Source organism: Ascidiella aspersa, chromosome 2 (assembly GCF_963924565.1).
Source record: "Ascidiella aspersa chromosome 2, kaAscAspe10.2, whole genome shotgun sequence".
Taxonomy (NCBI): domain Eukaryota; kingdom Metazoa; phylum Chordata; class Ascidiacea; order Phlebobranchia; family Ascidiidae; genus Ascidiella; species Ascidiella aspersa.
The window spans coordinates 34,892,762-34,907,132 of NC_139448.1; the positions used below are offsets into that span (position 1 = coordinate 34,892,762).

The 14,371-nt window shown below is 35.6% G+C and overlaps 1 protein-coding gene across 1 annotated transcript in view; it reads right to left on the reverse strand.

Annotated features, from left to right (window-relative positions):
* The window catches only part of LOC146165478 (uncharacterized), a 27,099-nt gene continuing 12,728 nt past the window's right edge, over positions 1-14,371 (reverse strand). The window contains exons 10-21 of the mRNA XM_083381080.1: positions 13,365-13,446; positions 12,154-12,270; positions 10,717-10,868; positions 9,921-9,991; positions 8,938-8,987; positions 7,854-8,013; positions 6,443-6,645; positions 5,066-5,218; positions 3,901-4,030; positions 3,185-3,288; positions 2,451-2,626; positions 1-1,279 (exon numbers count right to left, since the gene is read on the reverse strand). Coding sequence (XP_083237206.1) covers positions 1,219-1,279; positions 2,451-2,626; positions 3,185-3,288; positions 3,901-4,030; positions 5,066-5,218; positions 6,443-6,645; positions 7,854-8,013; positions 8,938-8,987; positions 9,921-9,991; positions 10,717-10,868; positions 12,154-12,270; positions 13,365-13,446 — 1,459 coding nt within the window. The 3' untranslated portion in view covers positions 1-1,218. The remainder of the gene's footprint in view (positions 1,280-2,450; positions 2,627-3,184; positions 3,289-3,900; positions 4,031-5,065; positions 5,219-6,442; positions 6,646-7,853; positions 8,014-8,937; positions 8,988-9,920; positions 9,992-10,716; positions 10,869-12,153; positions 12,271-13,364; positions 13,447-14,371) is intronic.

Below are 14,371 nucleotides of genomic sequence, written 5' to 3' on the forward strand. Positions count from 1 at the left end.
GGGAGGTACAGTTGGTATATAAGGTATATGTGGGGTTAGTATAGAGTAGACACTAAAAGTCAGTGCAACAACGTAGATAAGCGCAGATGTATGCTATTCAGGTATTCTGCAGCGAATATAGTGCGTTAAGCAAAGTATTATACCGTTTCTTAAAGCAATGTGGATGTAGGAAACATGTAAAATAACAGGTAATAATAGCAATAATGGATAGGGAAGACTGGTAGTGCAACATAGATGTGTCCGATAATATCGGATCGGAACCGATATTCGATGCCACGTGTTAGTATCGGCACTCGTCCGATACTAGGGTGGATTTGGTGCTGAACGGATACCTATTTTATTTTTATTTATTTATTTTTTTTATCTTGAATGGAAAATTTATCAAAAATATCAGGGTTGACAAATAAAATTAAGTACATTTATTCACAATGTAGCTTTTTTTTGGCAAATTACCTAAACAAATGCTTTTAAACGTTACATTTTAATTATTATAATGACGTCATAATGTATCGGGTAGAATCGCAATAATTTTTCTTGAAACTATCGGGTATTGGAATAAAATGTGAAGTATCGGGCATTCCTGTAATCTATACAACGTGAAACAAGAATGGTGGCTGCAATTACAACTAAACAAATGGATTACACTTGCATTTAAAGTCACTTTTGGTGTTCAACAAAATAGGAAAAATATATTCAAAATTGAACTCGCTTTAAGGAAAGTATATTATTTGAAAAAGAAAAACTTAATGAAAGGTAAGCTTCTATAAACGAGTCAGTCTGGTCGAAATCACTTAAAGCAAAAGGTATAATTTTTGTCATTATTTGCAATACAATGTTCATAACATTTCGAACGTATTTTGGTTATGATTGTGTGTATCGAGGGTTATTTTGATGCAATACAATAGCCTACCGCACAACGTTTTAAGCAAAAAAATGCATATTTCACAACGAGAAAATGTAAACTGAGTATGCGATCTACTAATACATGTATCTACAAAAAACATTAAGGCTGAGTATACAACTACACAAAATCGGAAGTGCTTTCAAGTCAAAAACTAAGCGAACGTGCAAAATTAAGTGCTTCTTCAAATCAGCTGGATACAACGTTCAGCCATAGGCGACCAACATTCATTTTAGATAGCATGTGGTCATCGTCGGGTATGGCTGACGATTGGGTAGTGGTGATGACGTGACAATGGGTCATTGTGACGTGTGTGGTCAGGCGGTGGCCAGTCGCTCGATGCAGTTGACGATCACAGCTGTCCAACCGGTTTGGTGACTGTGGGAATATCGGTTTTATAACATTACAATACACAAAAGCGTATCTTGGTCCCAATTGTTACCGGACCCAATTGAAGGTCATTGGACAACATGTAGGTGAACCATTGTACTATTTTTTTGATAAATTTGCTATGCAATAGTGTGATGGACAAACATGTAAATTACAGCAAGCTAGTGCAAAAAAATTCGTATCGATGTGCTGTTACGTGGGATACTTTTCAATACATATTTTACTTCCCTAATATACCGAGAGTAGGCCTATCTATACTTCGCATTTAAATCTAAAAAGCCGACCTCTGTTCCGATAAAAGACAAATGGTTTGATATTTTATTGCAACCAACAACTTTTAGGTTTAATATTAATTAAAGAAAAATGCTACTTTTACTTAGCAATAACAAAGGGTTTTATTTATTGCTCACTTAAATATTTTAAAGAATGTAATTTGTTATTTTGGCTCGAAAAATTGTAAAAATGTCAGAAAAAGTTTCTCGAAAATGACACGCAAGAAAATGTCACATAGTTTTTGTCTTAAATCAAGACGATTATTTAATTTTGTTATTTGTCTTAAGATTGGATTTTTCCCATAAAGCGCTATTTTACGAAAAAGAAAGCAGTCGCTGTATTCAGAAAAAAAGTTACAAAAATAATTATTAATTAAAACCACTACAAAAAACGTAGTAAGAATAGCAAAGCACATACAGAAGTAGGTATCATTTTGAACGTTTCAAATATCTCCTTATTTATTTTCAATGTATGCTTATAAAATGTCGAATGCTTATATAATCAGAATTGAGTAAGTTTTAAGAAAAATATTTTATTTAAAAAGTTTATGAAAGGTAAGCTTTTAAAATTGGGTTAGTTTGATTGTAATCACCTTTTGCAATAGCATTGTCCATAAACATTGTATTTTTCTTAGAATTGTGTGGGTCGGAGGGTATATTGGTCCAATGCGGTAGCGTACCGCACAAAGTTTTAAGCAAAAATGCATATTTCACAAAGAGAAAACGTAAACTGAATGTATGATCCAATATTAATTGCAACCAAAAAAAACGGATTGGTTTTACTTAGTTTGTTTTAAACAAAAGTTTACTTTCAATCCTTTATTCATTTTCAACATTGAAAAAACGGTTGAGTAACATTATGAAAAAAAACATGAGAAAATGTTCACCTTGCGCCGCAGCCTCGGCCCGTATCTCCCTGAAAATACTCGTAGAATAGAATCAGTTCTTTCCAGAACTCGTCTTTGGCGTATTGCTGGTTATCACCGTGGCAAGGTCGTGACCCCGTGACCGGGTCAACCTCGAACAGCGACACCAGGCGGCGGCTTATCTCCCTGGCAACGTCCTGCAGAAAAATGGCAGGAATTTAAAAATAATGAAAAAAATTGTGCCAAGATCTAAATCCCGACACATTTCAAAAATAAAGGGGCAGCTTTTAAATTAAAAAGTCGCGGAAAAATTGGCGAAAATTAGAGGTGGACACCTTTTAAATTAAAATTCCACCAAAAGCAACCTAGAAAACCTTTTCGTAAGTTCGCTGTTTTGCGCTTTCTGAAAGTTGATTTAATGTTTACACACCCAAACCCATATTGCAAAATTCGGGAAAATTTGTGAGTGTTTTTATTGTTATGTAAAAAATGGCGGGAATAGGAGGACACGTATATGTCGGTAAGTTCGCTGTTTTACGATTTATTTATCGTTGCCTATTTGAGTACAATTCCGTATTGCAAAATTCGGGCAAATCCGTCATGCTGAGAAGCAAGCTTGATCATACACACGTTTTTTCAAGTAGTTTTTGTCAATGGTGGTTTGACTCTATTGACTTTTAGAATATTATAGAATAGAAGTTCATTAAAAACAACTTATAACTTTTATTTTACTTTTTGTTTGGAGATAATTTTACCTTTAACCTCATTTTGTTTCCAGAACCAGTAGGGCATTCCACCATGAGTCTGTCACCGTAGTAATAATCGTATCTCTCCAATGCCTCGATGATCAGGTAATTCACTGTTGACGAAACCAGGTCAACTAAGGTTTGGCTCGAGAAAGCGGAATTAACAAGTTTAAATATAAGAAAATAGAGGAAACTTGAAAGGTTTAAGACACCGTTTCAGTCATTTACATTGTTGTATAAAGGTAATTTTGAAATGGTTCAAATCCCAGTCCAGCTATTGGAAAATAACTTGACTCTAAGTCAAGTCTTTTTGAATAAATAATACGTTAAGTCCAGTCAAGCCATAATTAGAGCAAGTCAATTTCACGTCAAGTTCGTGTCATAAAATTAAACCTTGGCTTAAACCATTGAAATTGCTAAGTTCGACCATTATGAGCAATAACTCAACTAAATAATAACAAAAACAAAGCCTATAGCAAGCTTATTGTCTTATTTGCAAAAATTAGGATAAAAAAACAAATTTCATTAAAAAAGCTTATTGATAACACTTCAAGTCAAATAATTTTGCCTAAATGAATTAATTCCTTTTAAACCAATCACTTGTGTAGTGGCTGAAAAATAAACTTTTTATCGATCAAATTATAAAGTTGAAAAAAACAATCATTTCTTAAATTTAAAGTACAGTGTCAATAAAGTGAGAAACAGTTTTTCCGACACATACGTACCACAGAGCCACACAGGCCCCCTCCAGTTGCTGTTACCCCCGAATAAATAGGTGTTGGACTCCCCCGGAACATAATCGACCCTGTGCTCCTGTCCGTCCACCCACATCACGAAAGGAGCGTCCTTGTGCACCTACGTCATAATCGGGTCATTCACGCGTCATAGTAGTCGAATTTAAATAAAGCATTGGAAGAGATTACTTATAAAACACAGCTCTTAGAAACAAGTTAAAAAAATATATTAAAATGGGCTAATTCAACTTGTGTTCAACAAAGAGTCCAAACTTTTTCTATTTTTACATATTCGCAAGTAAGCAATAAGCAATCCTGATAAAAATGTGTTCATTGGTAAAAAGAAAAACGCAAATCGGTTTATGTTTATGAATATTTAGGTAATAACAAATGATATCCTTTAACTTTTTTTCCACTGTTAGTCATTAAAACTCATTTTGATCATCAAAACAAATAACAAGGTAAATATCCGAGAAAGAAATTGTGCTTGGGTGAGAGTCGAACCCGGACCTGTTGCACATTTAGACGCAAATTTATGATAATTTTTAGCGGGCGTTATTGTGCATGAACAGTCAGTATCAGATTGGGTTTTGAATCGTCTACCTCGTTAACGTCCAACCTCTCAGTATTTGAAATGTGATACCAGCGAAAACTAGTGCGAAATTTGCCCCGATAGAAACCAGAGTGAATTAGTCCAAAAGGGATTTTCTGCTTCAATCATTTTCGAAGTAAGACTTAAACTCGACCGTTACGATTTATGTCGTTTCGTAAAAAGCGATAATTATTTTTGACTGTTTAAAAAAAGCGATAAAAAACAAGCCATAGCAAAATTCCGTTTCGCAAAAAACGGACTTTGCCAAAAAATACTCCATTTTAAAACGTCAAACGTCCCACTAGGTCCTATTTTTTCTATCGTTACTTCACTTTCAATAAAAATATTTTCAAAAAACTAATAGATGTTTTTACAATTAACCCCAGACATTTTTTAATTTACAACAAAACTATTAAACATTGCAATCTGGCATTTTTTTCCTTTAAATCATCTCAAAGTGATTCAGGTAAAAAAAAAGACAATTGAAAAAAAAAATTTAAACAAAAATGTAATTTAAACGTTAAACAAAAATCAACTCTCTTTTTATTTGAGAAAGATCCCGACCTTGGAGAGAGACCTGATGCCGTATGGAGAGAGGAACTCGTCTTCATCGAGAAGGTACTTGAGGAGAGAGAGGAGCTGAGCCTTGGTGGGGATCGCGAGCAAGATACGACCGCTGTTCTTCCGGTAGCATCCGTCCTCGTCCATGAAGGTGATCTGAGGAGGATGGAACAAGATGTTGTGAACAACGGGATACGGGTGAAGGATGAACAAATACTTAAATAAAGGAGGATAAAATAAGAAGGAAATATGTCGCGGTGTACAAGAGTAGGATATTAGGATCTTAATGGAAGAGAGAACAACAAAGCGTTGTGAACAATGGGATCTTACAGGTGGAGGTAGAAATATTCTTAGAGTAGTAAGAAGGGGAAAATAAGGAGGAAGGATGTCGCGTGAAGAGTAGGATCTTGAAGGATAAGGAGGAAACAACAAGGCGTGGTGAACAATTGGATATTAAGGTGGAGGATAAAAATATCGTCTGATGAAACGAAATGAAATAAGAGTAGTGAAAATAAATTTTAAAGAAACAAATAAAACTTGAGTAATTTTTTTGTAGAGTCTGTTTGTCTTTGGAACTCTAACTCTTGATCAACGTTTAAGTTACTGTGGCTTGTACAGTAGTATTGGGCTAAAACTAGAAATACAATCTATGTTATAGGTTTCTACGATGTGGTAGCTGTAAAAAAAGTATATATAGAGTTATTTTTAGGATATCGGTCAGGCAACTGTTATTTTTGTGTACAGTATTAAACATTCTTCGACGTTCCGTTTTTCGAAACCTTTTAAACAAAATATAACCTTTTTGCAGTTCACCTGTTTGTAGTTACAAGTAATTTAAAACCTTTGTCATTTAGTATCTTTAATTTCAAGTGTGCCAGGAAGAAGGGTGATAAAGTGGGGAGAATGTGATAAGAAGAAAATAAAAAAGAGTTCTTCAGGAGAAGCGAACACAAAAAAATGGTTTAAATAAAAACGGAGGTAAAAAGAGGATCTCAGGAAAATAAAAGTGAAATAATTACATCTACTTTATCTTATTTGGTTCATAAACTTTGGATTACTTTTCTATTTTCAGGCAAAAAAAAGACTCTGTCGCATACAACTGAAAATAAACCATTGGCTTCTTCAAAGAATAACTTATTTCACGCCACCAATGAAACATGCAAACACATATAAGTGTGTGTAACGGTCCCGGCTTGACCGGAGGTCGTGAGTTCGAACCTCACTGCAGGCTGGTTGTTTTCCTAGCCTGCTTTGCTTGCATCTTTGATCGACAGCATCGGTGAAGAGTCTGCAATGGCTTTCGGTATACTTCACGCCACCAAGTCATAGTAAATCGCTCATATTAAACCTATGACCGTTTGCTGCATCTGGAGCACTCACCCTGGACTGTAGGTCCTTCCTGTTGCGTAGAAACCACTCTGTCCTCTTCTTGAACCCGGAGAGGACGTTCATGTTCTCGTGGTCGAGCACAAGGCAGGCGTAGAGCGGGATGAGACCAACCATGGAGCGGACTCTTAGAGGTTGGGAGTGATCAGAAAAGCGTAGGACGTCGTAGTAGAAGCCGTCTTGCTCGTCCCACAGTCCTTTGGCGATAATTATGTGAATTACTAATGTTTTGCTCATCCCACAGTCCTTGAAGGATATAGGTTAGTTAGCAAGTTACTACCTATATGTTTAATCAGGAATCTATCGCTTAATGTAAAGATATAACATCATAGCAGAAACCGTTTTGCTCGTCCCACAGTCCTTTGAGGATATAAGTAAGTATTACTACACTGGTTTTATAGGGATGGATGACTCAATATAAAGCCTTTAGGTTGTAGTGTAAGTGGTCTTGCTCGACCCACAGTCCTTTGAGGAAATTTGTTATTTACAACCTATGTTTCATCAGATCCTCGCACATCATTGTGAAGCCATACCATCCAAAGGTTTATTATTTACCGTGTCGTAAATAAGCTATTTTGAAAGAACTCAGGAAGTGGTGTAAATAAGTCTTGTTCGTCCCATAGTCATTTAAGGATAATTATGTTAATTACTAACGTCTTGCTCGTCCCATAGTCCTTAGGTTACAATGAAAGACACACACAAACATATGTGTTTAATAACATCTGTGATCTAGCCCCTCGGAAGTTGCTTTATGACCAACGATTACGGCTTCCGTATCAATAGTACACCGAAAAGCCATCGCAGACTCGCCGAATCTGTCAATCTATGATGCAAGCAGAGCAAGCCAGAAAAACAACTGGCCTGCAGTGAGGTTCGAACTCACGACAATTATTTATTGGCTCTTTGTTAAGCTCTAAAGTCGTACTTGAAACCGTCTTGCTCGTCCCATATTCTTTGAAGATATATGTTAATTACTACTACCGCATAGTTTGGTGACTTGGGATGTCCGATAGTGGATGTTCCGACACCGATACCCGATATTTTAAACAAATAGTATCGTGATCTGAACTGATGCCATATGACGTCATTGCTACTTTCCAACAAGCAAGATAGGTGAAATTGGACCATTCAAAAACCTTTTTTTAGGTTATTAGGCCAACATTTGCTTTAGAGTTCACAAGTTACTTTGTTAACTTGCTATAATTTTCGATAAATTTACCTTCCAAGTTTGAATCGCTGCTTTGAAAGGTAAATCGTGGTTAAAACACATGTTTTCGGGAGGGCACCGATACCACCACTTGGCATCGGGCATCGGCTCCGGTGACCCCTGCTCTAGCCGAAATGGACATCCCTATCTCAGAGTCCTGCGTCTGTCCGACGTAAAAACACAGACAAAACAACAAACCTTCTCCGTTGCCGGCTGCGTTCATTGCGTCCACGATCATCACGAAGTGCTCGAAGAACTTGCTCGCCATATCTTCGTAGGAAGGGTCGTGTAGTGAGAGCTCCAAGGCTATGTCGAGCATCACAACACAGAAGAAAGCCATCCACGCCGTACCGTCAGCCTAATGTACAAAGGGGTTATGTAGGTGGTTAATTAAGGGTAAATCGGTATCTGTTTCTTAAAAAACAAATCAGTATATTCAGTTGTTGGTACGACCTTGTGACTAGGGCGGTTGTTTTTTTGTCAAATTTCACATATAAAATTGAAATTGGACAAATTTTGAACAAAAAAACATATTTTGACAAAATTTTAACCTATTAGAAATTCTTTAAATTAAACAACGGATTGTTGTAATAAGTACTTGCCCTATAAAATCAAGAATTTTGACAAATTTTTTACCTAAATATTTTTGGGGAACAAAACCTGAACGACGTTCCACTTCCGTTAAAGAATATTTGCAAATCAAAAATGTTCTTTTCTTAACCAGGCCGCATGTCTCTTTCACCAGGCCATCCCGTCAGTTTTTTAAATGCATTCAAACTAAGATTTCAGTTGCATATTTCTGCACGATATTTAATGTTAATCCTAGGTTTCCTAAGGTTAATCAAAGTATTCATTCGAAAAACAAAATCTGCCTGAATCCGAATGGTGAAAACAAACGATTCTGGCTGCACATCAATGATAAAGATTAGACTAAGTACAGAACTTAGTGAACCGAAAATCAGTTTGCTTGTATGTAATAAAAAGATAAATATATTTCGCTATAAAGCATCTTTCAGTATCTTAAGATAAGTTCTATACTTAGTTTAATCTTTTTCCTAAGGTCACTTCTTTTTTACGTAATGTTATGACGTAACTTTGTGACGTCATCTCTGAAAATTTTCATGCGTTCCGGTAAGAGAATAGTTTTATTCACTTTCACCCTCGTTTATAACTCAAAAAAAACACAAAGAATAAATTAGGTTTTGTTTTCAACACCGAACTCGCAACTTGGCATCATTACCTACTTGGTAAACATTTACAAATCAATCAATAAACACTTTACCTGTTCGAGGTGACCTCCTGTTGGAAGTGGCTTGGACCGATCGAACACTCCTGTGTGTGAAGCACAAATATTAGCACATGTCACACTCCTTTAAATACCGCCCTGTCACTATGACTTGCTGGACAGTGGAATGGACAAACAAACAAAGTATAGTAAACGTCACAGGAATGCACAACGACTATAGGCTGTGGGTTAACGAGTTCACCGCTCTACCAATTAGGCCAGTTTTCTTAACTCATAATTCTATCGCAGTTCAATTTGGTTAGGTCGCCGACTGCAGTTGTTTTATTTGGTTAGATTTATTTAGATTAGTTCTGAGCAAGATTTTTCCGAAATTTTAGAAAATTGGTGGAATCAATCCGAAGACATGGCTCATATTTATTTAGTTCGAATTTATTAACGCTAATGTTATATGCTTTGTTCGCTTACAAAAAATTCAGTGGCCGCCGCGAAACAAAATGGTTGACAAAGACTGAATTAGGTCATGAAAAAAACACTTTTATTGAACTCCAATCGCAAATTTGATTACAATATTTGTTGGTCGAGCACAACTAAATTGTGCAGCAAAACACAAAAAAGACAATTTAATCGTTAAACTTTCCGGCACAGCATCCGGAATAAAAGACTGTTTCATTTTTTAGGAACAAAAGACGAACTCAATTGTATAAAAAAAACAACACAACAACTGTGATTTAACCCTACTAATGTGGTGTCATGGTTGTTGCTCGATTTGCTCCCCTCTGAGCCAGTGTAGCTCACTTGGTAGAGCGACGGTCCCGGCTTGACCGGAGGTCGTGAGTTCGAACCTCACCGAGGGCAAGTGTTTTTTCTATAGCCCACCCTGCTTGAAATCATTGTGAACCGTTTATTTATTTATTTTTAATAATATTGGAAAACTATTACAATATCAACCAATTTAAGCTTCAATATTAACAGTAAAAACTTGTAGGCCATACGCGCGATTTGTTTTACGGCATACGAACCTATGTTATCCAGACCAAGAAATCCGCCGGAGAAGATATTCTTGCCTTCTGGATCTTTCCGGTTCACCCACCTGAGTAAAATATATCAATAAAGGTTGATATCTCTAAAAGATCCTTATTCAGCAATTGCCAATGTTGTTTTGTCTTATTAGATACTGAGACATATACGAACAATTGTTGCCCATATCACGCGCTTTAAAACAAATGTGAGAGATTGAAAGGCTTTTGAAACGTCTGCAGTACATTTTTACTAATTTTTTGTTAACTCTAATGCACAGAACCCAATAAAAACTATAACTATAACTATACATTTTTCATATTTTACGATAGGTGTATTTCTAACAATTAAAATGAGAAAAAAGTCAAATAAGTAAATTTTGCAAAAAGACAGATTTTGGATAATACGATTTTTCAAAGAATCGTAACATCACATTTTATTAAGTCTTTTAATTTTTCCATTCCTGGGTTCCAGGTAAAGTTGTTTTTTTCAATATTTTTTACATTTTGGGTTATAGCACATAACATTGCCGTAAGAATATCAAAGCCCATACAGAAGTAGGCATAGTATAGGTATTAGCATGATGTTAAAATGAATAAAGAGTGTTTTCGGAAGGTTCAAAATGCTATCTACTTCTGTAAGGACTTTGATATTCTTACTACGTCTTGCTACAACCTGTAACCATTATACTACAAAGTATTACATTGCATTATGCATACACTAGGTATTTTTTTTTACAGTTTAGTTACAAGGTTGCGCTGGTTTGTATTTTTTAAACTATTTTAATATTCCGGTTACCACGTAAAGTTGAGTATAAGCTTCTGGAAACACCGCTTGAGGAAGTTTTGGTCCCTCTGTCCCTTGGGTGCGGTCAACTTGTAGACACGGTACACTGACCATGCGTGAACTGGTGGGTTGACGTCATCAAAAGCAAACTCGTAGGCAGGAATCTGATCGTGACGTCATGGAATTTACAATAAAGAAATTTACACCCAAGGCAAAAACACTAAGTTGAATTGCTCCTTGTTTAAGATGTTACTTTTTGGATGTTTAAGATGATAGTAAAGCAGGGTTGGGCAATTATTTTTGACAGCGGGCAGCATAAGAAACAGAAAATATCTTGGCGGGTCAAGTCAAAAAAGGGATCTCAAAAACACATAATACAACGTGTGATTCATTTTAAAAAGAATCTTTAAATATCCTTGTTTTGACAAGCTGTTAGAGTAGGAATAGGTGAGGATTGCTTACGAGAGTAATGTATTCAATAAAATATTCTGAAATCAATGAAAACAAAAATAAAAAAAAATATTGAGGCGTATTTTGGCCTAAAAACGGTCTGTAGTTAAGGATCAAAAACAGTGAAAAGAACTTTTAAATTTTTAAATTACGCAATCACTGGAAATTAAAAAAAACACATGTTTTAGGATTGTATTTTTTGCATATTACGAAATCAAGATTAACCATCAAAGTTACCCATTACATCGCCACGGTAAATAGTCTTGCCCGTTATTGAGATCGATTTGTTCAGTTACAATTTTTTAGAAAGTTTACACTCAGGCACAAAAACGTCAAACAAAAAATCAGGTAAAAACATAACACTTTACGGAAGTTCAACTTGGGAGGCATAGTTGTGCGGTAGCTTGTTGATTTTACAAATATAACAGTCTTTATTTAAACAGTTTAACCTGATTTTCAGCTTTTAAACGGGCAAAACACGGTTTGAGAAGAAGAAATCTGAGATAACTTTTTATAATTTAAATATTTATATTTGTTGATAGTTGCATTTGTCTAATTTTAAAGCTGAAAATCAGGTGTCAGTGTTTAACGACAAAAGGTACGTGCTTCAACAGGTACAAACGAAAGCGGCGCTTGTCTAGAATCCTAGCACTTTTTTTAGGTAACGAAATCAGTTGTCAAAAATCGAAATTGTAAGGAAGAAAATAACTTCGGGAGAATAGATATAATAATAATATTGACCCACCCAAAACCCAAACGCTAACTTGCACCCTAACTCAAATAATGTTAGCAATATAAAACCCCGAAGAAAACATGGCAAGATTCCAGACCAGTGCCTTGAAAGCAAATGAAATACAAAAAGTAGAAGCACAAGTAAAAGGGCTTTTTATAATTTATATCTTTAATTTTTTCTTCGGGCCCTTCTTAAAATTTTTTTTACAGTGTTTTACCGTTTTAAAATAACTGCAGGTTTAATGAAGTGCAAAGCATAGCCCATACCTGTCCACTTGGCGACATGTACCACTCTCTGAGGAAGAGCAGAAGTTGATCTTTGGCGAACTGAGCGTCCACTTTGCAGAAGGGGATCATGTGGAACGCCAGGTCCCAAGAAGCGTACTGAAACACATTTCAAACAAGATTTTACCAGCTTGAATAACGCATCAAAGGAGAACATGGAAGACCGATAGGGTTTTTAAATTAACTGAACTATAAGTGGCAAGCCTTATCTGTCTAATTTATAACTGTGAACTGGGTGGATCAGTTGATAAACAATACTGGCAATTATAGAGATGCCCGATACTTGGTATTTCTATTTAACACCATCCGATATTTTGGACTAAAAGTATCGCGAACCGATCCGATAGCAAATGACGTCATTACTATCATTACGTCATTACTAAATAAGCAATAAAGATGAAATCAAAACGTTGGTATTTTTCTCGGATATTGGACCCAAATTGCTTGCGCGTAGAAAAGCTTAACTACATCCAGTTGGTAACCTACTATTTTGAGATAAGTTTTTATATTAATTTGGTATCGAATCAGCACCGATGTATCATCCTAGTACCGCACGAGAACCAATAGTATCACTTGTCATTGGGTATCGGGTATCGGCTCTGATCCGATATTATCGGACATCCCTACTGGTCAAGCTGGAAAATTGTGGAAAGCTAGGTAAAAAAACGAAATATTTAACAGAACAGTCTAAAATAGATTTTTATTTTTCACATGCAAATTAATCACGATTAATTTCATATGTAAACGCGCTTTCTACATACATTTTCGAGGTAAAATTTAAAAAGATGAAGCAACTAATATCTCATATTTGTAATTGGAACAAGCACTTTTCATTGAGAATTTTATAAGGTCAAAGTATTTTTTATTTCTAAACATTAGCCAATATTTATAACAGAGTGTTGCTCTTCCAGCAGAATATATAATAGATCGACGTTTCGACGTGCTATACAGAACGTCTTCATCAGGATACTGACGTTACATGTAAAACAGATTCCTAATAAATCAAAAAGTAACAATTAGCCAATATTGTCTGAGTCGAAAATCTTACTTAACGTCCCCCTTCCTCTAAATATCAAACGCTTCAGATCTAATTGGCGTGACTTTTTAAACTTGCCCACACTTCAGACTAGGTTCTTAAGGTCGTTCAAAGCAAACCTATTGTAATCAAGATGATTTATGCCACGTTTGCTCACCCATGGATATTCCCACTTGTCGGGCATCGAGACCACGTCCCTGTTGAACAGATGTTTCCAGTCGTGGTTCCGCCCAGTTAACCTGAAAACAACAAACAGAACGTGAATCTGGATAACAAACAAAACACTGAAATTATGCACCGGCGCATTACCACTAGCGTATAAAGGTTTATATTTTATCTATTTTTGAACTCGGTTTATTTGTTTTTTTATTTAGGTACCTGGTATACTATGCATGGATTTTTTACGTACCTTGATAATGAATTTGAAAGCCCAAAACGTCAAGTAAATCGACATTATCTTGATAAAAACGTTTTAATGCCTGCTTGTACAATTATCAGTTTTTCACATTAACTGATGATTATATAAGCAGGCATCGAATAGTCTTTATCAAGATGATGTCGATTTATGTTATTATGTGTTTTCATTTTTTTAACAAAACGTTAATTTTCACATGCAAATAAAAAATTATTGATCGCATACGTAAAATTCGCTTTTTATATACATTTTCGGAGTAAAATTTAAAAAGTTAAAACTTCTAAATAATAATCTCATATTTGTAATTGGTATAAGCACTTAATAATAAGGTCAAAGTACCTTTTGTTTTTTAACAATACCCTACATTGTCGAAAAAAGCAGAAATCTTACTAAAAAATGTCCCCCCTTCCTCTACAAATCAAACGCTTCAGATCTAATTGGCGTGACTTTGTACACTTGGCCACACTTCAGAATAGGCCTTGGATCGTTCCAAGAAAACTCCGCTTAAACGACGGCGGTTAACTGGCTCATTACACAATACACACAAACTTGCGAGACGGTGTTGTTACGACAATTCGCTTGTAGTTTTATACAGGGGCTTCACGCCTCTGAGATTGGAATGCAACATCTTCATCAGTACACTGAGGCCTGCTATTCGAAGAAAACCGACTGGGTATTTTTGGTCGAGTAACAGGTTTTGTGACTATACTAACCCAATATTCCGTTAGTTAAAACATAGCCATACTTTT